The sequence below is a fragment of the Hyperolius riggenbachi genome, chromosome 8 (genome assembly GCF_040937935.1).
Source record: "Hyperolius riggenbachi isolate aHypRig1 chromosome 8, aHypRig1.pri, whole genome shotgun sequence".
NCBI lineage: Eukaryota > Metazoa > Chordata > Amphibia > Anura > Hyperoliidae > Hyperolius > Hyperolius riggenbachi.
The window spans coordinates 195,594,209-195,619,637 of NC_090653.1; the positions used below are offsets into that span (position 1 = coordinate 195,594,209).

Sequence of the window (25,429 nt, forward strand, 5' to 3'; positions counted from 1 at the left end):
ACACATCCAAGAAGGCAGCAGGCATGGCACGCAAGTCCCAAATCAGGGAGGTAGTGACGAAAAATAACAATATAGGAGGACTCTTTCGAGGCCCTGCTGTATAGTGATGAGACGAATACACTTGAAATCCTTTAACGAGAATCTGTTATGGAGGGCAAGTCTGCCATCCATTCAAGTGAAAGGTATGCACTGACTGCCAGGTATAATACAATGTGCAGTCACAGATGCAGTGAAAAGTGTGCACTGACTGGACTAATACAGTGTGCAGTCACACAGATGCAGTGAAAGGTATGCAGTGACTGCTGGTATAACAATGTGCAGTCACACAAGTGCAGTGGAAAGGTTGCAGTGCCTGCTGGTATAACAATGTGCAGTCACACAGGTACAGTGAAAATAGATACAATGACTGCTGGTATATAAAACAGTGTGCGGTCACACAGATGCAGTGAAAGGTATGCAGTGACTGCTATATAAAACAGCGTGTGGTCACACAGGTGCAGTGAAAAGGTTGCAGTGACTGCTGGTATAACAATGGTTAGTCACACAGGTGCAGTGAAAATGGATGCAGTGACTGCTGGTATATAAAACAGTGTGCGGTCACACAGATACAGTGAAAGGTATGCAGTGTCTGGTATATAAAACAGCATGTGGTCACACAGATGCAGTGACTGCTATATAAAACAGTATAAGGTCACACAGGTGCAGTGAAATGTATGCAGTGGCTGCTATATAAAACAGTGCGGTCACACAGGTGCAGTAAAAAGGTATGCAGTGACTGCTATATAAAACAGCATGTGGTCACACAGGTGCAGTGAAATGTATGCAGTGACTGCTATATAAAACAGCGTGCAGTCACACAGATGCAGTGAAAATGGATTCACTGAATGTGCTGGGCCTGGCACAGTATAGCAATTATCAAGAATCAGCTGCGACAGACAGGTCTCAGGGCTGTATATGCAGTGCCAGTGGGCCACACACAAAAAAAAAACACATCGCAAGAACATTAGCTCTCAAAAGAGCTGTTTTGGTGGGAGCAAGCTAACAGACCTAACTATCGCTTTCCCTATCTCTCCAATGTGTCTCCCTTCTCTCACTAATACAGCAGCACACAGAGTGAGAAAATGGCCGATGCTGCTGCCTACGTCCCAGTGAAAAGGCACTTAAGACGCGAAAATGGGTGCTTCAGGCGCTAATATGCACGCAAGCGTTTGCACTCACAAAGGTTAGCGGTGCGCATGAAACGTACCACTGTGCGCGTGAAGCATTGCACTGTTCGCGTGCACAATAGCCTGAAAAGCTATTTTACACGTGAACAGTGCAACGTTTCGCTCGCACCGGTGCAACGTTTCAGGCGCACCAACTTAACAACAAAGTAACAGCTTTGGACGTGCAAACTACTTAGCACCCTAGTTTGCACGTCCAAAGCTTTTAGGTGTGCCAACTGTGTTAGCACACTTTTGTGAATCAAGGACTAGGTCCATGACAGATCGGATCCGTTTGAAAGGGATCCGGTTTGTTTGTTTTTTTTGTTTTTCTTTCCCCTCCATTTTTACTTTTTGTGCAATTTTGGTGCATACGTTTCTAGTCCGTGGAAATGTATGCCCAGGAGGAGGCCACCATGCTGGAGGGTGATAGCAGCCAGGACTGGGGTGACAGCGGTCGGCAGGGAAGGGGGGACGGCCCCCACTCCCTCATCTGGGTCCCCCGTCCCCGCTACCCCTCCAGCTACTTTGCGTAAAGTAATTAAAATGTTGCTATGCGGCGAGCGGGAGCTTACCTTCACTTCCTCCGCTCGCTGCGTCACCACCTGCAATGCTGCCTTCATACTTCGGCGGGCAGCATTGCAGGAAGTGATGTGGCGAGCAGAGGTAGTAAAGAAGGTAAGCTCCCCGCTTGCCGCATAGTAACATTGTAATTACTTTGCGCAAAGTAGCTGGAGGGGGTAGCGGGGATGGGGGACCTAAGGTGAGGGGTGGCGTCCCCACCGACCGCCATCAACCCCATCCTGGCTGTTATCACCCTCCAGCATGGCGGCCCCTCCCCCCCTTCCTTCAGGCTGTGACACAGAAACAGATCCGTGACACTAAAAGAAATTAACAACTCATCTTAGTAATAGAGGAGGTAGTGGTGGACTTACCTCCTCCAAAAAGAACACACGACTGTGGATTTTCAGTCAAAACTATTTTATTGGATACTCCAAATAAAGTGCAATGCATTTCGCGGGGTACAAACCCGCTTCATCAGGCAATAACAGATAGGAGTAAACAGCATCTGCCAGTATCATCAACGCTGAGAGCCTCTGTGTAGAGGGAAATTTGTTTTCCCATTGCCTGCCACTACCCCTGCGTGTATCAGGGTCCAGATCTGTTGCATGAAAATTCAGCAGATCTGGACCTTCCATTCAGGTTTTGAAAACGGGTCCCTGCATACGCAGACGGATCCATTTTTTTCTTGGGTGAAGATGGCTGCTATTTTTAACATTGGTATCCGCAGCTCCGTTTTTAATCAGGGCTGAAAAACTGAGCCACGGATACGTTTCCGGACCTAGTGTAGGCTAGGCCTTACATGCGCAGAACTAGTACTGCAGGTAATACCTGCAGCCATGCTGTAAGTACTGGGAGTCTTGTATATTTTGTTGAATTTTAACAAAGTTTAAATTATATATTATTATCCATTCATGCAGAAAGTAAGAACATTCCTTACAATACATGCATTTTTTACATCTGAAGTTGAAATATACTTAAAATGCACAGACATGCACATACACATTTCTTACGTGTCATTAACTTCAGCTTCAAGCAACGATTGCACAGGAAGATATCCCCGTTGTGGATGGCGATTAAAATACTGACGAGTCCTAAATTTATTTTTAAGAGTGGTAGCGAAATCCCTCATTTTTTCTCCAGAGGTTGTCTGCAATGAATGATATGTAATTATGATAATAAGAAAAAATATTGCAAAGTACAGACATAGATTAAGATGTAGAGGCAGAATTAACAGAAAAAAAGCTTGATTCAGCCAAAAAAAATCTTTGCAAAAGTAGACACCCAATTTAAGGTGAACTTGAACATAGCTAAAACTGTTTGCCTTTTACTTACCTTGGGCTTCTTCCAGCAACCCCCCTTAGTCGCCCCCTCCTTCCCCATAATCCATGGGATCCTTTGGCATCCTCTGAGCCCCCTCAGTTCTTCCACTGGTGGCCACATCACACCTGCGACCCGAACAGGAGAAGTGCACATGCACAGCCCCATCCGCATACCCATTTTGATCTCGCTCCGTTAACCAGAGCATTCTGTGCATGCATGGTTCATTCTTTTGAGGACCACATGTGCGTAGAATGCTCCCAGCGAGGGGAGCGTGATTAAGATGGGCGCACAGACAGGGTTGCCTATGTGCACCTGTTACTACTCCTATCTGGGTTGCAGGTGTAATGTGACCACCAGCAGGAGAGCCAAGGGGGCTCAGAGGATGCCGAGGGACCCCAGGGACTACAGGGGGCTGGAAGAAGCCTCAGGTAAGTAAAAGGCAGATAGTTTTACTTTTGTTCAGGTTTACTTTTATTGACCTTAAAAAATCAACATAAGTGTGGCAAATTATTTATAAAGTAAGCAACATTGGGGTTGATTCACAAAATTTACACTCAACTGAAGAATTAGCCCACCTTACCTATAAATGTAGAATTTAACTCATAGTTTATCTCTCCTTATAAAGGGGCCCATACACCTAACAATTTTCCCGCCGATATACAGCCGTTTCGATCACAGTGATCGAAATGGCTGTGAAATTACCGCGCACACAGCTGACAGAACGATCGATTTCTGTCCGAAATCGATCGTTCCCGTCGATTCCCGTCGACCCATCCGTGCGGAAGAGTTTTCTCGGTCGCCGGCGGTCGGGAGTGCGTCATTAGTGGTGTTCGAATGCCCGATGACCGACGCAATACAGCGGTAATACATTACCTGCTCCAGCCGGCGCGAGTCCCCTGGTCTTCTTCTCCGCTTCGGGCTGCGGGCTCCAGAGCTACACAGAACTTCCTGTCCCGGCAGGAAGTTTAAACAGTAGAGCGCCCTCTACTGTTTAAGCTTCCCCTGGACAGGAAGTTCAGTAGCCAGAGCGTGGCGGGGCCGGAGCGGAGAAGAAGACAGCGGGACTCGCGCCGGCCGGAGCAGGTAATGTATGCAGGGGGGGTTCGGGCGGCAGCAGTGGCAGCTCCACAGATTGTGATCGGTTTCAGGCTGAAATAGATTCACAATCTATTTGCAGTAAAGGTGGCCATACGATCCCTCTCTGATCAGATTCGATCAGAGAGGGATCTATCTGTTGGTCGAATCTGATGGCAAATCGACCAGTGTATGGCCACCTTAAGACTTAACTTATGATTTATGTCTCTTCATCTGTTTATCTCATGAAATACCATCTGTTTATCTCATGCATTAGTTCTCCTTACAGTTAAGGTAAAAAAAAATACTAACTTTTATATGCTCGATCACACAGCAAACTGGGCCTTTCACGTTTGGCACAAATTTTCACAGTAACTATGCCATGTTATGGCAGGAAGCATGGAATGACGATTGCAGGAGCGAATCATTGACTGCCAGGATGAGCAGCAGGACCAGGAGTCAATTGGAAGAGATCCTATCCCAGACAGATAAATAGAGGGGCAGAGGGCATAATTTCCTCATTCTTGTGCCAGTCTCTTGCTAGTCAAATGGTAGGGAGAGCTAGGGATAGTTGTGTAAAGTTCAGGGACAGATTCAGGACTGTGTAGGGAGTGAAGGAGCTTTGTAGGCTTATGACCAGCCATGTTTCTAGGGATAGGGATAGTGGTGTCCGTTCGGGTAGCAGTGAGGGGGGGGGCACAGTGATGGAGGGGGGAGCTGCGGGTACACTGGGACTCAGCCCCTGGGAGGGGGGTCAGACTCCTCCCTCTCCTTAGGACTACCTCCATGCTCCTCCCTCCACTAAAGAGTTATTGCACCGCTGGGAAACCTGTAGAAACAACTCACCTCCTTCCAGGGTCCATGTGACAATTACTTGCCGCTGGACTCCTCTGTCTGCAATGCTGTTAACTTTCACTATTTCCACAGGAGGGGGAGCATGGAACTGGACCCGGGGAAAGAGAGGGAGGAGTTGGGCCCCCATCCCTGCGGCTGAGTCCCAGGGTGCCTACGGCTCCCCCCTCCATCACCTACACTGGGGGCACTTATACCTTGTTCACCTATATTGGGGGCACCTATTTCTGACTAACCTATACTGAGGAAACCTACCTCTGGCCAATGTATACTAGGGGCACCTATGCCCAACTACCTATACTAGGGGCACCTATGCCTAGCTAACCTATACTGGGGGCACCTATGCCTGGCTACCTGTCCTATTCAGGGGGCACCTATGTTTGCTACCTATACTGGGGGCACCTATGCCTGGCAACCTATACTGGGGGGCTAAATACCGCATCGCAAATAACATTTTCATATCCATGGGGGAGGGGGGCATTTTTTACACCCTCACCCTAAGTGCGCTTTTGCCTAAAAACTGCCCTGCTTGTGATTGTGTGATAAGGTTTACTAACAGCATTTAGAACTGTAAAATTCTAGACTTGATCTGTAAAATTGTGACACAAGCTATTCAATCCAGCCAGCAGACTCCCACTGTAATGTTGTGTCCACTAGGGATGGCCCTGCCTAAGAGAATTCATGAAGAAGCCTGTGATCATCTCAAGACTGGATTTATACTTTTCAGCCCCAAGGCCCAATTTCTTTTTGCTCCCCTTCCATGTGCAGCAGCTCCCCTCCCATTCCACATGTAGTACCCTTTTCTATGTTCAACATCCATCTACTGCAGCCCCTTTCTTTCATGTACAGCTGCCATGGGCATCAACTTCCCTTTTTTAATTGTTGCTCCCCATTTTGCACCCTATTCTTTTATTTTGTAGCAACCCCTATTGCTTATCGATTTGCCCCTACAGGCTGCAGCTGCTCAAGGCCCAGGCCATTGTGATTTCCAGAAATATGGCCCTGGATCAGTTGATAGGCTTGTAAGGTTCTGATTTACTGTGATGACATCCTGGTTTAACATAAGAACCTTACAAATCTATTAGCTGATCAAACTGGTCACATGCCTCTCTCTGAATTTTTCTCAGCAGGTCACTTCTTGGTATGCACAGTTCTGTGACAAAGACTTTACTATCTAACCAGCAAACTTGCACTGTAACACTGTAGTTTCTGGGGGGGCTCAGCGCACCTCTGATTGAAGGCCATTCGGAGGCGGCCTGGTGTTGCACTGATCCACCTTTTGCGCAATTTTCAATTTTATTTGATTAGCCGCACCCAGGCTATGCATATACATAGGTTAGGATTTAGTTAGTGTTAGGCCCCTCCCATGGAGGATCGACTTCTTCGCAGTGGGAGGGACGAGTACTTAATAGGTTGCATGCAAGCTGTTACAGGAAACTAACATCCTCCTCCAGTGGTAGACAGGTCATGTGTATGCTCGGTGTGTATTATATCCCACAAGTGGGGCTTGCACTCTTTTGCAGGTAGGCACTTGCCTGTTTTTAAGTAGAGCTGTTCATTTCCTTGCTATGTACTAATTTATTTCGTTTTTGGTCAGCTGCTCCCACTTAACAGCCATGCTTTTGGTGTATATGCAGAGCTTCTATTTGGGTTCAAGGTGCGTTTGTAGTTTCTGGGGGGCTCAGCGCACCTCTGATTGAAGGCCATTCGGAGGCGGCCTGGTGTTGCGCTGATCCACCTTTTGCACAATTTTCGATTTTATTTGATTAGCCGCACCCAGGCTATGCATATACATAGGTTAGGATTTAGTTAGTGTTAGGCCCCTCCCATGGAGGATCGACTTCTTCGCAGTGGGAGGGACGAGTACTTAATAGATTGCATGCAAGCTGTTACAGGAAACTAACATCCTCCTCCAGTGGTAGACAGGTCATGTGTATGCTCGGTGTGTATTATATCCCACAAGTGGGGCTTGCACTCTTTTGCAGGTAGGCACTTGCCTGTTTTTAAGTAGCGCTGTTCATTTCCTTGCTTTGCACTGTAACGTTGTGTGCACTGTGACACAGGCTATACTATCCATCCAGAACATTTGCACTGTTACTAACGTTGTGTGCAACGTACTATGACACAGGCTATACTATCCATCCAGCACACTTATACTGGCACTAATGTTGTGTGCACCATTCTGGCACAGGCTAGACTATCCAGCCAGCAGCATCACAAAATAGAAGTGCTCTTACTTGTTATCTATATTATTCATCCAGAAAATGTGCACTATAATGTTGTGTGCACTAAAAAATAAATGGTATACAGATGGGGACATTAAACTTGAAGAAGGACTTAGGAGTAGAGATGGCCCGAACGTTTTGCCGGTGAACGGTTTCCAGCAAACTTCGGTGGTTCGCGTTCGCGGAGAACCGCAAACTTTTCCGGAAGTTCAATTTGCCCCATTATATCATTAGGGTCAACTTTGACCCTCTACATCACAGTCAGCAGGCACATTGTAGCCAATCAGGCTATACCCCCTATTGGAGCCCCCCCTCCCCCCCTTAGGGCAGCGTTAGGCATTGGACTCACTCGTGTGCCTGCAGTAATTAGAGAAGGGAGAGCTGCTGTGCAGAGACCTATAGGGAAAGCTTAGCTAGGCTCTTGTAGGCTTCTTAGCTTGCTCCTTGCTGATTCTTATTGCTCAAAAAGCACCCCTCAACAGCTCTTTTGAGAGCTAATCTTGTTCTTCTTTTTGTGTGTGTGTGTGTGTGTGTGTGTTTGTGTCCCACAGACACTTGTGTTGCATAGACAGCCTTGGTAATTCCTACTGTGTGTGCCACTGCCAGGCCCAGCACATTCAGTGACTACCTGTGTGTGTGACAGGTGCACATTGTAATACCCATCACTGCATATACCTACCTGTTGTTCACAGTGCACCTACCTATCTACGTGAGCGCACGCAGTGTCACTGTGCATATCCGGTACCTGTCTGTGTGTGACAGGTGCACATTATAATACCCATCACTGCATATACTTACCTGTTGTTCACAGTGCACCCACCTACCTACGTGAGCGCACGCAGTGTGATATTCAATGCCACCAGTCACTGTACCTGTTCACGGTACGTGTGTGTGACAGGTGCACATTTGTAATACCCATCACTGCATATACCTACCTGTTGTGTTCAGTGCACCCACCTACCTACGTGAGTGCACGCAGTGTGATATACCACTCCGTGCATACCTGTTAACTGCACCTGTGTGACTGCACATTGTATTAGTCAAGTCAGTGCATACCTTTCACTTCATCCCCACCAATATGGACAAAACAAAAGGCAGAGACAGGCCACCTGGCAGGTCTGTTCGAGGTCGTGATTTTGTACGGCCCTCGACCAAAGTACAGTGTTCAGAAGATCAACCCCCAATATTGTCAGGACGTAGTTGACTATTTAACACAGAACACCTCATCTTTCTCAGCTTCCGCACGGAAGTGTGACATATCTTCCAACTCCAGCTCTGATTCTGGAACCCCACTTAACACTCAGTCGGCCGCCACCACCAAAGTTCCTTTACCCCAGGGCTCAGCGGTGTGGACATTTTTTTGTGTTTCTGCCTCAGATGAGAGCAATGCAATCTGTACTCTCTGCCACCGAAAATTGAGCCATGGAAAGACCAAGACCCACGTAGGGACAACTACCTTACGAAGGCACATGATGACAAAGCACAAACTGCAATGGGATGACCACCTGAGGAAAAGCAGCACACAAAAGCAAAGCCACACACCACAGTGGAAGATACCAGGCCGCAATTTTTTCTCAAAAAAAAAGCAATACCTAAACTGTACCGTGATGTTGAAAGGCAAGTGGTGACATCTCTGGCACACAGCTTTGGGTCATGGCTCCATCTGACCACGGATGCCTGGTCTGCAAAGCACTCTCAGGCCTGCCTGAAGACTAAGTCAGTCCCCACACACAGCATCTCTGCCCGCACGCCGTGTGACTGCCTGCCCCAAGACTAAGTCGCTCCCCACACATCATCTCTGCCTGCAGGCCGGTTGACTGCCTTCTCCGCCACCACCAACAGGGTCCAGGACGCCAGGTGGATACCTGAATTTTTAAGACCGCAAAACAAAAGGCATGTACATGTGCCAATTCCCATTTGTGATCATTACCTTGCCGCACGGTGAAGGGTCTTGCGTATCCCAATGAAGCAATGACCAATGGCTATATGAGTGTGTCGGGGGAGGGAGGGGGGGCACACTCACGATAATAAGGTCGTTGCTTCATTGTGGATGGACCAAATTTGATCAACTGGACAGTCACTGTTCTGTCATTCAGCTACCTCAGCGCGGCGATCATATGGGCTGGAAAGCTGCCATCACCTGTACTCTCGTCATGGTGCGCACCAGTCCAGCACAGCCGTCACTACACAAACAGCTGTTTGCAGTCACTGCATACCTTTTACTGCATCTTTGACTGCACATTGTATTATACCTGGCAGTCAGTGTATACCTTTCACTGGAATGGATGGCAGACTTGCCCTCCATAACAGATTCTCATTAAAGGATTTAAAGTTGATTCATCTCATATACAGCAGGGCCTCAAAAGTCCTTCTGTATTGTTATTTTTGGTCACTACCTCGGGACGTGCATGTCATGCCTGCTGCCTTCCTTGGATGTGTGGTAGCCGTTCCTGCTACTTTGCCCACAGCGTGCCTGCTGCCTTCCTTGGATATGTGGTGGTAGCCGTTCCTGCTCCTTTGCCCACAGCGTGCCTGCTGCCTTCCTTTGATGTGTGGTGGTGGTAGCAGTTTCTTAGGCTCCCACTCCGGACCGGAATCGAACCAGGATTCCCCGGCCATTACCCATGGTCACCATGGTACTGAGAAAGTGCCATCAAAAGTTTCACACAGTTGAATGAATGGCAGACTTGCCCTCCATAACAGATTTGGGCAAATACTTTTGATTTGGTTCGTCTTGCGCTAGATCAAGGGTCCATCTGACCACAGGTGCCTGCCTGGTCTGCAAAGCACAGTCAGGGCAGGTACATTACTTATACAACAAATGGGTCCTAATTACTTGGATGTGTGGTGGTGATAGCCGGTTCTCAGGCACCCACTCCGGACCGGAATTGAACCCCGATTCCCAGGCCATTACCCGTAGTCACAATGGCAGACTTGCCCTCCATGACAGATTCTCGTTACAGGTACTGAACAGCCAGCAGAAAATGTAATTTAAAAAAAAAAGATGTAAGCTTTATCAATGGTAGAGAAAGAACCATCGAAAGTTGATAAGGCAGTCAGACATTACCTGATATCACTGAGGAAGAGCAATCTCCCCATGGTGCGCACCAGTCCAGCACGGCCGTCACAACACAAACAGCTGTTTGGTGTGTCAGTGTGAAGCAGTACTCTAATTACGCTCCCTGATTGATGTATACACATGCAAGATGTTTTAAAGCACTTAAGGCCTGCAATTTAGCATTCAATGTGATTTCTGCCCTTAAAACGCTGCTTTGCGTCAAATCCAGGATTTCCCTCAGGACTTTTGGTGCCTATCCCACTCATTCATGCAAAAACTCAGATGTTAGACCCCTTGAAACATCTTTTCCATCACTTTTCTGGCCAGCATAAGTGTTTCTAGTTTTCAAAGTTCGCCTCCCCATTGAAGTCTATTGCGGTTCGCGAAAGTTCGCGTGAACCGAACTTTTGCGGAAGTTCGCGTTCGCGGTCCGCGAACTGAAAATCAGAGGTTTGGGCCATCTCTACTTAGGAGTACTCAACACCACAACAAGTAAAATAATCATATTTAAAGCCAAGTCGCTACAGCTAAAGCAAATACAATTTTGGGCTGCATTAAAAGGGAAATAAACACTTGAGATGCTAGCATAATATTGCCCCTGTTTAACTCTATAGTAAGGCCACATCTGGAATATGGAATTCAGTTCTGGGCACTGCATTACAGGAAAGATATTGCAGTTTTAGAGCAGGTATAGAGAAGAGCAACAAAATTGATATGAGGGATAGAAGGTCTCACTTACCAAGAAAGGTTAGATAAACTGGGCTTATTTAGTCTGGAAAAAAGACGCCTTAGAGGAGATCTAATTAACATATATAATTACATCAGAGGGCAATATAAAAGCTTGGCAGTTGAGCTTTTTGTCACTAGGCTTTTGCAAAGGACTAGGGGACATGATCTGTTCATAGAGGAAAAAAAGTTTTAACCATTTACAGTGATTTGCAAAAGTATTCGGCCCCTTGAAGTTTTCCACATTTTGTCATATTACTGCCACAAACATAAATCAAGTTTTTGGGAATTCCACGTGAAAGACCAATACAAAGTGGTGTACACGTGAGAAGTAGAACGAAAATCATACATGATTCCAAACATTTTTTACAAATAAATAACTGCAAAGTGGAGTTTGCATAATTATTCAGCCCCCTTTGGTCTGAGTGCAGTCAGTTGCCCAGAGACATTGTCTGATGAGTGCTAATGACTAAATAGAGTGCACCTGTGTGTAATCTAATGTCAGTACAAATACAGCTGCTCTGTGACGGCCTCAGAGGTTGTCTAAGAGAATATTGGGAGCAACAACACCATGAAGTCCAAAAAACACACCAGACAGGTCAGGGATAAAGTTGTTGAGAAATTTAAAGCAGGCTTAGGCTACAAAAAGATTTCCAAAGCCTTGAACATCCCATGGAGCACTGTTCAAGCGATCACTCAGAAATGGAAGGGGTATGGCACAACTGTAAACCTACCAAGACAAGGCCATCCACCTAAACTCACAGGCAGAACAAGGAGAGCGCTGATCAGAAATGCAGTCAAGAGGCCCACAGTGACTCTGGACAAGCTGCAGAGATCTACAGCTCAGGTGGGGGAATCTGTCCATAGGACAACTATTAGTCGTGTACTGCACAAAGTTGGCCTCTATGGAAGAGTGGCAAGAAGAAAGCCATTGTTAACAGAAAAGCATAAGAAGTCCCGTTTGCAGTTTGCCACAAGCCATGTCGGGGACACAGCAAACATGTGGAAGAAGGTGCTCTGGTCAGATGAGACCAAAATGGAACTTTTTGGCTAAAATGCAAAACGCTATGTGTGGTGGAAAACTAACACTGCACATCACTCTGAACACACCATCCCCACTGTCAAATATGGTGGTGGCAGCATCATGCTCTGGGGGTGCTTCTCTTCAGCAGGGACAGGGGAGCTGGTCAGAGTTGATGGGAAGATGGATGGAGCCAAATACAGGGCAATCTTGGAAGAAAACCTCTTGGAGTCTGCAAAAGACTTGAGACTGGGGCGGAGGTTCACCTTCCAGCAGGACAACGAGCATAAACATAAAGCCAGGGCAACAATGGAATGGTTTAAAACAAAACAAATCCATGTGTTAGAATGGCCCAGTCAAAGTCAAGATCTAAATCCAATCGAGAATCTGTGGCAAGATCTGAAAACTGCTGTTCACAAACGCTGTCCATCTAATCTGACTGAGCTGGAGCTGTTTTGGAAAGAAGAATGGGCAAGGATTTCAGTCTCTAGATGTGCAAAGCTGGTAGAGATACACCCTAAACGACTGGCAGCTGTAATTGCAGCAAAAGGTGGTTCTACAAAGTATTGACTCAGGGGGCTGAATAATTACGCACACCCCACTTTGCAGTTATTTATTTGTAAAACATGCTTGGAATCGTGTATGATTTTCAATCCACTTTCTCACGTGTACACCACTTTGTATTGGTCTTTCACGTGAAATTCCAATAAAATTGATTCATGTTTGTGGCAGCAATATGACAAAATGTGAATACTTTTGCAAACCGCTGTATTTTGGAAATGGGTTCTTTACAGTAAGAGTGATTAAATGTGAAATGTATTGCCACACAAAGTAGTTATGGCAAATTCTATATCTACGTTGAAGGGGAGCTAAGATGCTTTCCTTGCATTCAAAAACATCCATGGCTATAATTACTATGTATTTCCCAGTGGTGTTGATTCAGGGATTTTATCTGATTGCCATCTGGAGTCGGGAAGGATTTTTTTTCCCTTTTGGGGATAATTGGACCATGCCTTGTAAGGGTTTTTTGCCTTCCTCTGGATCAACAGGGATAGGTGAGGGTGCAGGCTGGTGTTACACTTTATTTTCTTGTTGAACTCAATTGATGCATGTCTTTTTTCAACCCAAATAACTATGTAACTATGTACTGTAACCCAGGTTATAACTATTCATCCAGCAGACGTGCACTGTAATGTTGTGTGAACTGTGACATAGGCTATACCATCCATACGGTAGACTTGCTCTGTAACGTTGTGTACACTTTGACACAGGCTATACTATTCATCCAACAGACTATGCATGTTGTGTACAGTGACAGTTGAGGGCTGGTTCACATTTTGGCTCTTTCCAGTGCTTTGCTGATCACCTGCAATTAGGCAAAGTGCTGTTGCTAATGTATCCCTACGGGATCATTTTCAGTGCAGTGTTTGTCAATTGCAAAAATCGAAAACGTGCTGCAGGCAGTGCTTTGGGGGCGATTGCGATGTGATTCTCGTACTGTTGAACGGGAATCACAATGCAAATTGCAGCAAAATCACGATCATGGTTGCAATTCGCGATTTGCGTTCATAGGGCTTGATTCACTAAACCGTCATAACTGATATCACGGTTGCGCTAGCATTTAGCGCTCGTTATAACGCATGTAATGTTTTGCGCACGCTAATGCAAAATGTGAATTTTCACGTGAATTTGTGCAAAAACGTTACGTGCGACCGTGATATCAGTTATCACGGTTTAGTGAATCAAGCCCATAGTGTGAACTAGCCCTCAGCCTCTAACCTGTCACTTGACATTTATTGTGACACAGATTGGTTTGTGACACACTGGTCTCCCTGTCCAACACAACAAATTAGTTATGGACTTTTTTTTTCTAATTTTGGTTCTGTACTTTACCACAATGAATTTTAAATGAAACAACTCAGATGCAGTTGACGTGGAGACTTTCAGCTTTGAGGCAATGGGGTGAACAGAACGATTGCATAAAATGTGAGCATCTTAAAGTGACATTGAAGCGAAAAAAAAATGATGATTTGTATGTGTAGTACAGCTAAGAAATAAAACATTAGGATCAGAAACATAAGTCTAATTGTTTCCAGTACAGGAAGAGTTAAGAAACTCTAGTTGTTATCTCTATGCAAAATAGCCATTACGCTCCACGACTTTCAAAGTCGCAGAGAGGTCTGTCTTCTGAAGTCTATTATCTCAACTGTCAGTGAAGAATTTTCTTTTTCTCTGCCAGAGGACAGGTTAATAGTTCACAAGACTGCTCTGAAAAATCATTTAGAATGCTGAGTAGTGTGTAAATTGCAAATATTAAAGAATGATGCAATGTTATAAAACACACTATATAACTGAAAATAAAAATATGAGAATATTTTCTTTGCTACTAATCTTCTAGTAAGTATCCGTACTACACAACCAATTCATTATATCATTTTTTTTTTCACTTCAGTGTCTTTTTAAGCAATTTTTTAACACGAACCCATAATTTTCAGAGGCTCAAAAGTAATTGGACAAATTAAATAACTGGAAATAAAATGTTATTTTCTAATACTTGGTTGAAAACCCTTTGCTGGCAATGACAGCCTGAAGTCTTGAACTCATGAGCATCACAAGATGCTTGGTTGCCTTCCTTTTAATGCTATGCCAGGCCTTTACTGCAGCGGGTTTCAGTTGCTGTTTGTTTGTGGGCCTTTCTGTCCAAAGTTTAGTCTTCAACAAGTAAAATGCATGCTCCAAGCACCATTCCCCCCCCCCCCCCCCGGTTTCTAATAGCTGTAGGAGCTGCCATGTTACCCCCTCCCTTTTAGCTGCCCATTATTTATGCACAGGTGTCAAGATAACATCTGTGTCTTCTGTAAACTCTTTGAAGCATAGTGTCCAATATCTGCACCCCCTTGATGATGAAAGCGTTTTGCTAATCTGTGCAATAAAAAAAAATACAGCAGTCCTTATCTCCCTCAAATTTCTGCAGTCGGGCAGGCCTGGAAGGTAGGAGGAAGTAGGATAATGAAGGCCTCTGCTAAAGTTTTATGTAAAAAGAAAAGTTTTTTTTTTTTCTTAATTATGAGACACAATGTTGGCATGCATGTTTAATGTGCTATTGAGATATCCTGAGTGCTATAAATGGTGCTTGGTTCACTTTAACATCAGGTGACTGCTTTGGCCATTCAAGAATTTTCCACTTCTTTGCTTTAATAAAATCTGTGGTTGCTTTGGCTGTACGTTTTGGGTCATTGTCCATTTGCATAAAATGCCACCCAATCAATTTGACTGCATTTAGCTGAATTTGAGCAGACAGTATGTTTCCCAACACCTCAGAATTCATTGGGCTGCTTCTATCTCATGTCACATCATCAATAAACACTAGTGTCCCTGGCAGCCATGCACTCCCAAGTCATCACACTGCCTCCACTATGTTTTACAGGTGATGTGGTATGCTGTTGATAATTACCTGTTTCACTCCTTCTTCATACTTTTTTCTTGCCATCATTCTGGTAGAGGTTGATCTTGGTTTCACCTCTCCAAATAATGTTTTGCCAGAACTGTACTGGCTTTTTAAGATGTTCTTTAGCAAAGTCCAATCTAGCCTTTCTATTATTAAACCTTATGCGTGGCTTGAATCTTGCTGTGCATCCCTTGTATTTACTTCCATGCAGTCTTCTCTTTATGATGGACTAGGATATTGATATGCCTACCTGCTAAAGAGTGTTGTTCACTTGGCTGGCTGTTGTGAAGGAATTTATCTTCACCATGGAAATGATACTGCGATCATGCACCACTGTTTTCTTCCATGGACGTCCATGTTTTTTGTGTGTTGCTGAGTTCACCAGTGCTTGCTTGCTTTCTCAGGATGTACCAAACTGTAGATGTTGCCACTGGTAATATTGCAGCAATGTCTCAGATTTTTTTTTCTGCTTTTGCAGCCTTAGGATGGCTTCTTTAATCTGCATGAAGAGTTCCTTTCAATGGCCTCAATTAACTAAGATCATGCTGGAGATAATAAGGCAAGAGAAAACTTACCTCCACATAAGAGAGAGGGAAACAGTAAATTCGGGCGCCTGAGGCTAGTGGACAAATCGGGCGCCGCCATTCACTCCTATAATAAATATCGTTTAATGGGCGCCCGATAGGAAAAAAGGGCGCCGGAGAAAAATAACGTTTTAAAAGCGGCGCCCGGAGACTTAATGTTTTATTACTGTTTCTCATGATTACACATTATTTAATGATTTATACATTTTTAAATTTTATTTTTAAACGAAAAACAGTACAATATTTTTTTTAAAACATTATTTTTAAACGAAAAACAGTACTTTTTTTTTTTTTTACATTATTTTTAAACGAAAAAACTAACAGGGGGGTCTTAGGTTTAGGCACCAACAGGGGGGTCTTAGGTTTAGGCACCAACAGGGGGGTCTTAGGTTTAGGCACCAACAGGGGGTCTTAGGTTTAGGCACCAAAAGGGGGGTCTTAGGTTTAGGCACCAACAGGGGGGTCTTAGGTTTAGGCACCAACAGGGGGGTCTTAGGTTTAGGCACCAACAGGGGGGTCTTAGGTTTAGGCACCAACAGGGGGGTCTTAGGTTTAGGCACTAACAGGGGGTCTTAGGTTTAGGCACCAACAGGGGGGTCTTAGGTTTAGGCACTAACAGGGGGGTCTAGGGGTTAGGGGTAGGTACAGGGAGGGTTACTTAGGCACCAACAGGGGGGGTCTTAGGTTTAGGCATCAACAGGGGGGTCTAGGGGTTAGGGGTAGGTACAGGGAGGGTTACTTAGTAATTTTTATTTTTAAACGTTATTATACGTTTCACTATTTAAACGAAAGATTAACGTTTTTACAATTGCCGATTTAATGCACATTATTTAATGATTTATAACTTTATAAAACATTAATTTTAAACGAAATACAGTACAATACATTTTTAAACGTTATCCATGGTTATCGTTAAAAACCCGGCGCCCTTTTTTCCCAGCGCCCCTTTTTAACGTACGCAAGAGAGAGTTATCTTATCTCTTCTTTCCTTAAGTTACCTCCTCTGTAGTTAAGTTACCTCCTCTGTAGTTATTTTACCTCCTCTGTAGTTATTTTACCTCCTCTGTAGTTATTTTCACATGCAGTTAATAAACAGCCTGTCTTTAACTCTGGAGTTATTTTAAGGATTGAAGAGTTAACTTAAAGACAGAAGAGTTAACTTTAGGTTTGCCTGAGGTAAAATGTTTCCTGAATACTACATGCCTTATCACCATGGTAACAACTCTAGAAGAGTTATTAAAGACAGGAGATAAGCTTAGTGAATTGAGGCCAATGAATGTTGTCTCTTCACAGCAAAATGTTCCACATGCAAGCATCACACCGCAAATCAATTCCAGGCCGACCAAGATTAGAAAAAAGAAGTTGTCTCTGTCCAAATATTTATGAACTTAACTGTAACAGTGCAATTTCATTCCTGCATTAAAATTTGAAGTATAACAGTTGTATTCTGTAGTTTTACAATGTAAATAATAAATATCATTTATTTATTTCATTCCTACAGTAAAATTTGCAGTGCCAATTCTATTTTTTTTGTGTGTGTGTGTGTTTTGAGGATTGCTTATTCCTCAGACTGGTAAGTAGAGATGGGCCGAACGGTTCGCCGGCAAACGGTTCCCGGCGAACTTCGGTGGTTCGCGTTCGCCTCCCGCAGGCGAACGTTTCCGGAAGTTCGGTTCGCCCCACAATGCACTATGAGGGTCAACTTTGACCCTCTACATCACAGTCAGCAGGCCCAGTGTAGCCAATTAGGCTACACTAGCCGCTGGAGCCCCACCCCCCTTATATAAGGCAGGCAGCGGCGGCCATTACGGCCACTCGTGTGCCTGCATTAGAGAGAGTAGAGCGAGCTGCTGTCTGTCTCTCATAGGGAAAGATTAGTTAGGCTTAGCTTTTCCTGGCTGCATACCTGTTCAGTGATCCTGCCACTGCATATCTGTTCTGTGAACCCACCCACCACTGCATACCTGTTCAGTGATCCTGCCACTGCATTCCTGTTCTGTGAACCCACCCACCACTGCATACCTGTTCAGTGATCCTGCCACTGCATACCTGTTCTGTGAACCCACCACTGCATACCTGTTCTGTGATCCTGCCACTGCATACCTGTTCTGTGAACCCACCCACCACTGCATACCTGTTCAGTGATCCTGCCACTGCATACCTGTTCTGTGAACCCACCACTGCATACCTGTTCTGTGATCCTGCCACTGCATACCTGTTCTGTGAACCCACCCACCACTGCATACCTGTTCAGTGATCCTGCCACTGCATACCTGTTCTGTGAACCCACCACTGCATACCTGTTCTGTTCAGTGGACCCGCCACTGCATACCTGTTCTGTTCAGTGAACAGTTTGGTGTGTCAGTGTGAAGCAGTACCTTAATTACACTACCTGATTGATGTATACACATGCAAGATGTTTTAAAGCACTTTAGGCCTGTCATTTAGCATTCAATATGATTTCTGTCCTTAAAACGCTGCTTTGCGTCAAATCCAGATTTTTCCTGGGGACTTTTGGCGTATATCCCACTCCGTCATGCCCCCCTCCAGGTGTTAGACCCCTTGAAACATCTTTTCCATCACTTTTGTGGCCAGCATAATTATTTTTTTTTTCAAAGTTCGCATCCCCATTGAAGTCTATTGCGGTTCGCGAACTTTAACGCGAACCGAACCTTCCGCGGAAGTTCGCGAACCCGGTTCGCGAACCTAAAATCGGAGGTTCGGCCCAACTCTACTGGTAAGTCCCCTGACCGTCTGTGTATATAACTTTGGCTCCATTCTTGGACTCAGTATTTGCTGGATTTTGGGGTGTTTCATTGATTAACTCAGCTCTATTTTCAAAACTTTGCACAGATAAGACCTGCGGGCAACCAAAATCCAAAGTATTCAGTCTCCTGTTCAAATAGGGGCATGGCTATAGATGAAGATCATGGTAGAGATTAGGAAATTGGATCTGAAGGGTAACTGGTGATCACCTGAATATCTTACATACTGTGATGCCTTCAATATATTGCATATAAAATGCACCCTATCCTCATACAGTCCTATTTTAATTACAGGATAAGTCATAGGGTCACAAGCAGCCAAAGCTGACAATTCAACTTTCTCTGCTATGCCAGGCCAAAATGCAGAGTTCATTAGATTAGTCTTATTAGAACCTTCCTGGAAGCACAGCAACCCCTTCAAGGTTAAGTAGCGAAGTTTGGCTATGACAGAAATTATTAAGATCAAGCTGGGCAGTCTCCAAAACCACACGGGTTTTAAAGAGCATCTGTACTGTTAAAATCGCACAAAAGTAAACATACCAGTGCGTTAGGGGACATCTCCTATTACCATCTGTCACAATTTCGCCGCTCCTCGCCGCATTAAAAGTGGTTAAAAACAGTTTTAAAAAGTTTGTTTATAAACAAACAAAATGGCCACCAAAACAGGAAGTAGGTTGATGTACTGTACGTCCACACATAGAAAATACAACCATACACAAGCAGGCTGTATACAGCCTTCCTTTTGAATCTCAAGAGATCATTTGTGTGTTTCTTTCTCCCTGCAGTTCTCATGCACTGAAGTTTCAGGCTGCTCTTTTTTCTCCTGCAAACAGCTTTGCCCTTGTCTATAATTCCTCACTATGTGAAAGCCCAGCCAGCTCAGAGGACGATTTATCCAGCTTGTAAAAGAGAAGAGAGAAGAGAGAAGCTGCTCTAATCTAAATAATACACAGGCAGTGTGCAGAGAGGGGCCTGGAAGGGGGAATTCATAGCAGAACCACAACACTGAAGAACTTGGCAGCCTTCCAGACACAGGCTGACAAGTCTGACAAGGGAAAGATACATTGATTTATTACAGAGATAGTGATAGCAGAAAGTGCTGCAGTTAGCCAGAACACATTGGAATAGCTTTTGGAACTTGTAGGATGATAAAAAACAGGATGCAATTTTTGTTACGGAGTCTCTTTAAAAAACCTCTAGAACTCTGCTGGGTTCAAATAATTAATTATCCCAAAGCTTTTACAAGAGGAAGATGAACTTCCAGTCACCTTCAAATCCATAATTTCCATGTTTTCTTCATATTTCATGGGTTAGGAATCTACTAGGTGGCCCACCTTTTAAAAGGTTGTTGGGCTCAGTCTGACACCTATCCTAGGAAATTCCAGAATGTCCAGACCATGAAGTAATAAAGGTTTCCGTAACACGTCCCAGTTGGGCATCCGTGTATCATATGTGTGGACTCGTGGTGCCTTGCTGAATGCAGGTGTGCAGTCCATTTGTTGATAGGACTTACGTGCATGGAAAAATCATCTTCTGCCAGATTTCTTCTCCTTCAGCGAGGCATCAGCTCTTATATCAACCCCTCCCTCCAGGACAAGGTCTTTAAGAATTTATTACACTTAGACCTCTTGTCTATCTTCTGCTGTCAAATTTCATCAATAGACAGACCAGCAGGACAGTGGCCAGATCACCTTTTTGGGTTAGTCGAACACAGTATTTTTGGTTACCCAACACAGTATTTTGAACTTTCAGACATTCTTCTTTGTTTCTCATCTCTTATGTATAACTATCCAACAAATCTGTTTAGCTACCAGATATATTTATTTACCAGCTCCAATGTATATTTGTGTGTAGATTAGATTTTATAATAAAACTAACAATTTAATTGTTCCAGTTTTGTCCTTGTTACCTGATTAGTTTTTACATAGTTATTTTGGTTGAAAAAAGACATACGTCCATCGAGTTCAACCAGAGAACAAAGTACTACACCAGCCTGCTCCCTGAAATATCCCTGTTGATCCAGAGGAAGGCGAAAAAACCCTTACAAGGCATGGTCCAATTAGCCCCAAAAGGGGAAAAAATTCCTTCCCGACTCCAGATGGCAATCAGATAAAATCCCTGGATCAACATCATTAGGCATTACCTAGTAATTGTAGCCATGGATGTCTTTCAACGCAAGGAAAGCATCTAAGCCCCCTTTAAATGCAGGTATAGAGTTTGCCATAACGACTATGTTAGAAATCTATGTCCTAAAGAAGAGACACACTACAGCATTGTCTTATTTTTGTAAATGGTTTATTTGGATAGTTAGATTGCAATTAACCATTTTTCCTTTTGGGGATCTAGCTCTGTGGTCTCTTTGCCTTGTTTCAATTCCGAGAGTGGTGGCAGCACAATTACTTTGATTTCCAGTGCAAAATTGATAACTTTATTTAACTTTATTTTTATATGATAACTTTATTTTACCAATTGTACAGTACATACAATCGATGTTAAACAACTAATGTTAAACATTTACTGTGCTCACAGTGGATTCACCTTTAGAAGCCTCTAGTGGATGAGAACTGTATGGCAACTGTAGCATAGCAGACAGGATTGGCGGGTGACAGCTTGTAGGGACAGCAGAACCAAAAACCAGACAGAAGTCAGCTTTTGGGAGATCAGAGCACAAAGAAATGACAAACATAGTTTTTGTAGTAATCAGAACAATAGGACAGTTGTTACTTGGTGTCCTATTCTGCGGAACTGAAGTTCTGGGTTTAAAACGGCACACATTCATAGACGAACAAGATTGGTATACTTTTTCCCACCTTTTATTTGCTATCTCCTATTCTTATAACATACAGAGGGGCTGCAGCACACAACAGGAAAAACAGTGACAGGGGCTCTTGGTTACGCTCTTCTTGTTTTTAAGCATTGTATGGTTAGAGTAGGACTCACCAGATCGGGGACACTTTGGCGCAGTTGGTGAGCTTAAGCGCGTTAAAGCGTAACCAAGAGCCCCTGTCACTGTTTTTCCTGTTGTGTGCTGCAGCCCCTCTGTATGTTATATATATATTTCTTGTGGGGATTGGGGTCTCCACTGCTGCGTGCATACTTTGCAAAAAAATTGCATTAAAAGTTGGTTTGTGCTGCTCACCCCTTGATAATTGATTATCTCCTATTCTTACTTATTGAATGTCTGCTTCAGTTAAGAATTACAAAGGTTGGTTTCTCCCTGATTTGCAAGCCTTATGCAAATCGCAAGGTATTGCCATTTTGAACAAACATAGATGAGATCACACTTTTTTACTTTTTGATTATTCCTAGTGTCAATTGTGTATTAAGATTATCTTTTGAAATTTTAAAGAGAATCTGAACTGAAAATTAAAAGTAAAAATACTTACCTCCTGTGTAGTCTGCTCATCAATCTCTTTCTCCTCTCCTGCGTCCAGTTTGTCCACTGTGATCTTTGGAATTCTCTGTCCCCCATTTTGAAAATGGCCATTACCCCATAACAGCTTTCTGGTCAGCACACTGTTAATTGTAATATTGCCCACTTGAGCCAAAGGGGAATATGGACATTACCTTGCACATTCAATTGTAACTGATAGCAGCTGATATATAACTGACAGCAACTGGTATATTTCAGTTCTGACAAAATATTGTCAGAACTGAAAGGGATCACTGTAAGAAGAAAATGGTGAGCTTCTGAGAGGAACTGGTGGCGAGGCAAGTATGTAATATTCATTTGTAGCTACATCATGTGTTTATTTTGAATACTTCTACTCAGTTCAGGTTCCCTTTAAATTGAACATGTATGTTCCACTATTTTGTTGCCAATTCCAGACAATTTTGTACTAGATTACAGTTGATAAAAACTTTGATGGAGAGAGGAGGATAGGTGATGAAAGATTCTAATCCCGTGCAGGATGCTTTACCGCTACTCCGCTCAATGTCACCCAGCACCACAAGCACTGCTAGTGCCTATGTCGCTATTTACAGCTCTGGGGAATGTGAATAGAAATGTCATGAACATTACATTTTGGGTTTGCGAACACCGAACTCGAACTCCCGCAAAAGTTCAAGTTTGCATGAACTGGGCAAACCGCCATAGACTACAATGGGCAGATGAATTTTAAAACCTACAGGGACTCTTTCTGACCACAAAAGTGATGTTTTCCAACACCTGGACTGTGGCATGTCGGAGGGGGATCCATGCCAAAAGTCCCACCAAAAATTATAAAGTTGACGCAGAGTCGTGTTTTAATCTCTAAAGGGCAGAAATCACAGTATATTCCTACATTTGAGGAATAAAGGGCTGCTTTAAAATGTCCGGAGTGTGTACACATGGCGGTAGTGTAAGGGTTATGTCCACTTCACAGTCACACTGACAGACCAAACGCCGCGTTTACCAAGATTAAGTGCTAACAGGTCTGTAAGACCCTTAGGTATGTGGTGCTGCATGTGCGCTCAACTGAACGGACCAGCATGGGTGTGTAGCACAAGCCATGTTGGGAAGTTATTAATAAGACTGTACGATGGAACCAGTGTACAACCTACTTATTATAATTTTTTATTTTAGCTTATTTGGGAACTCCTCTATGCTAACTAGTTATGCAACCATGCAGCCACGCAAGATTGAGCGCTACCAGGTATGGAATGTAACACTGGTCTGTGACACTGACGAGAGATGCTATGACTCAGCTCTGCACATGTATGTAAAGGATTTGTAATTTGACCAAAAAAATGTTTTGCAAAAGCTTTAGCAAAGGCCAGACAATGTCATGTCCTACACATTTTACCACCCAAAATTGAAAGTTTTTTTTTTAAAGAAAATGAATGTTTGTTGCATCCCTGGTGAGAGTCACTGACAAGAGAGGTGGTGACTTGGCTCTGCACATGTATGTGCAGGTTTACACATGCAAATTAAATGTGAGGAAAAAATGTCAATGTTATTTAGAAAGAAATGTTATTAGTGCACTGGGATGTGGAATAGGCCCTGGGGAGTTGGGGGTGTGCACTTGTAGCAGAGGAGGACACAGCCAAGGACAATAGCAAAAGGGATGATGGAGCAGAAGTAGGAGGAGAAGAGGAGGTGCCAGCAGGCCTGCCTGCCATTCATGGTGGTGTCACCAACTTCAATGCAGAGCCACGCATTCAATGCTTGCCAGCGGTCAGCAGGTTTACCCAATGTGCTGTATAGGTGATATACCTGCCCTGACCATGCTTTGCAGACCAGGTATCAGTGGTTAAATTGAACCTTTCCACAGCACTGTGTGCCAGAGATGCCTTGACTTGGCTTTCTACTTGGTATGGTACAGGTTGGGGATACCCTTCCTGGAAAAATTAGTTCTGCTGAGTAACTTCCACTGCGATGTTCCAATCGCAACAATTTTTTTTAAAGGCCTCAGACTCTACCAGCTTGTATGGCCGAGCAAGGGGGTGACTCAAAAACATTGGCTTCTTACGCTCAAAAATTTCCTTGACAGAAACCTGACTGTGGGCAGATGAGCAGGAACTGCTCAAGGTGAGAGGCGGAGTGGAGGGTGGCTGTGAAGGGACAAGAACAACAGAGGGTGAAGTGGCTGAAGAAGCTGGACCAGGAGGAAGGTGACTTAGACTTTGGTGCTGATTCTCCTCATGTGTTGCTCCCACTGGCGTTGGTGTTTGGAGCTAAGGTGCCTTATCAAAACAATTGTACCTAGGTGAGTGTTGTTCTTCCCACACTACTCAGTCTTGTGTCAAAGGTTATAATAAATGGCTTTGCTGTTGTAAGAGGTGGACACACAAAAAAAATGCCACACTGGTGAGCATTGGGTTGACAGCATTCTGCTGGTGGTGGTGGTGGAAGTAACAGCAGAAGTTGGTTGGCGTGTTGGCTGGTTGACTCCAGGTGCCAATACATGCTGTCTGGCAGTGCCACTAGCTCAGGCATGGGCAAATGTGGCCCTCCAGCTGTTGAGGAACTACAAGTCCCACAATGCATTGCAGGAGTCTGGCAGCCACAGTCATGACTCATAAAGGAAAATGCATTGTGGGATTCGTAGTTCCTTAACAGCTGGAGGGCCAAGTTTGCCCATGCCTGCACTCGCTCCTTTTGATGATCTCCCCTTACTAGTTACAACAACTCATCTCCTCCTCCTCTCTGTCTCCCCAACTTAACTGTCCCCCTGTTCTTCATCTTTTCTTCCGGGCACCCATGTGACATCCATGGACACATTATCATCATCAACTGCTTCACTTAGTTACATACCGGTAGTTATTTGGGTTGTAAAAAGACATACGTCCATCAAGTTCAACCAGAAAACAAAGTACAAAACCAGCCATCTATCAGACACCTCCAAAAAGGCACCAACAACAGGTACTACAACATCATCATGACACCTTACATCCATGTGTGTACTGATGCCTGACTGAGGCATATCAGGTGGTGTATCATCCTTATTGCCTTCATCCTCTGCCAATAATGGTTGCGCATCACCAAATTCATCATACGAATGTGTGAATAACTCCTCTGACATATCAAGTGGAGCAACTGTGGTGCTAGTGGTGGTGGTGGTGACTGCCGAGCGAGTGGTAATAAGTTATTGTGGGGTGCCCGAATCAGA

At 44.2% G+C, this 25,429-nt stretch overlaps 1 protein-coding gene across 3 annotated transcripts in view; it reads right to left on the reverse strand.

The window, feature by feature from the left end:
* The window catches only part of DRP2 (dystrophin related protein 2), a 697,048-nt gene that overhangs the window by 261,044 nt on the left and 410,575 nt on the right, over window positions 1–25,429 (reverse strand). For all 3 annotated transcript variants that reach the window (XM_068248074.1, XM_068248073.1, XM_068248072.1), the window contains exon 16: window positions 2,777–2,913. In XM_068248074.1, the coding sequence (XP_068104175.1) occupies window positions 2,777–2,913 (137 nt within the window). The remainder of the gene's footprint in view (window positions 1–2,776; window positions 2,914–25,429) is intronic.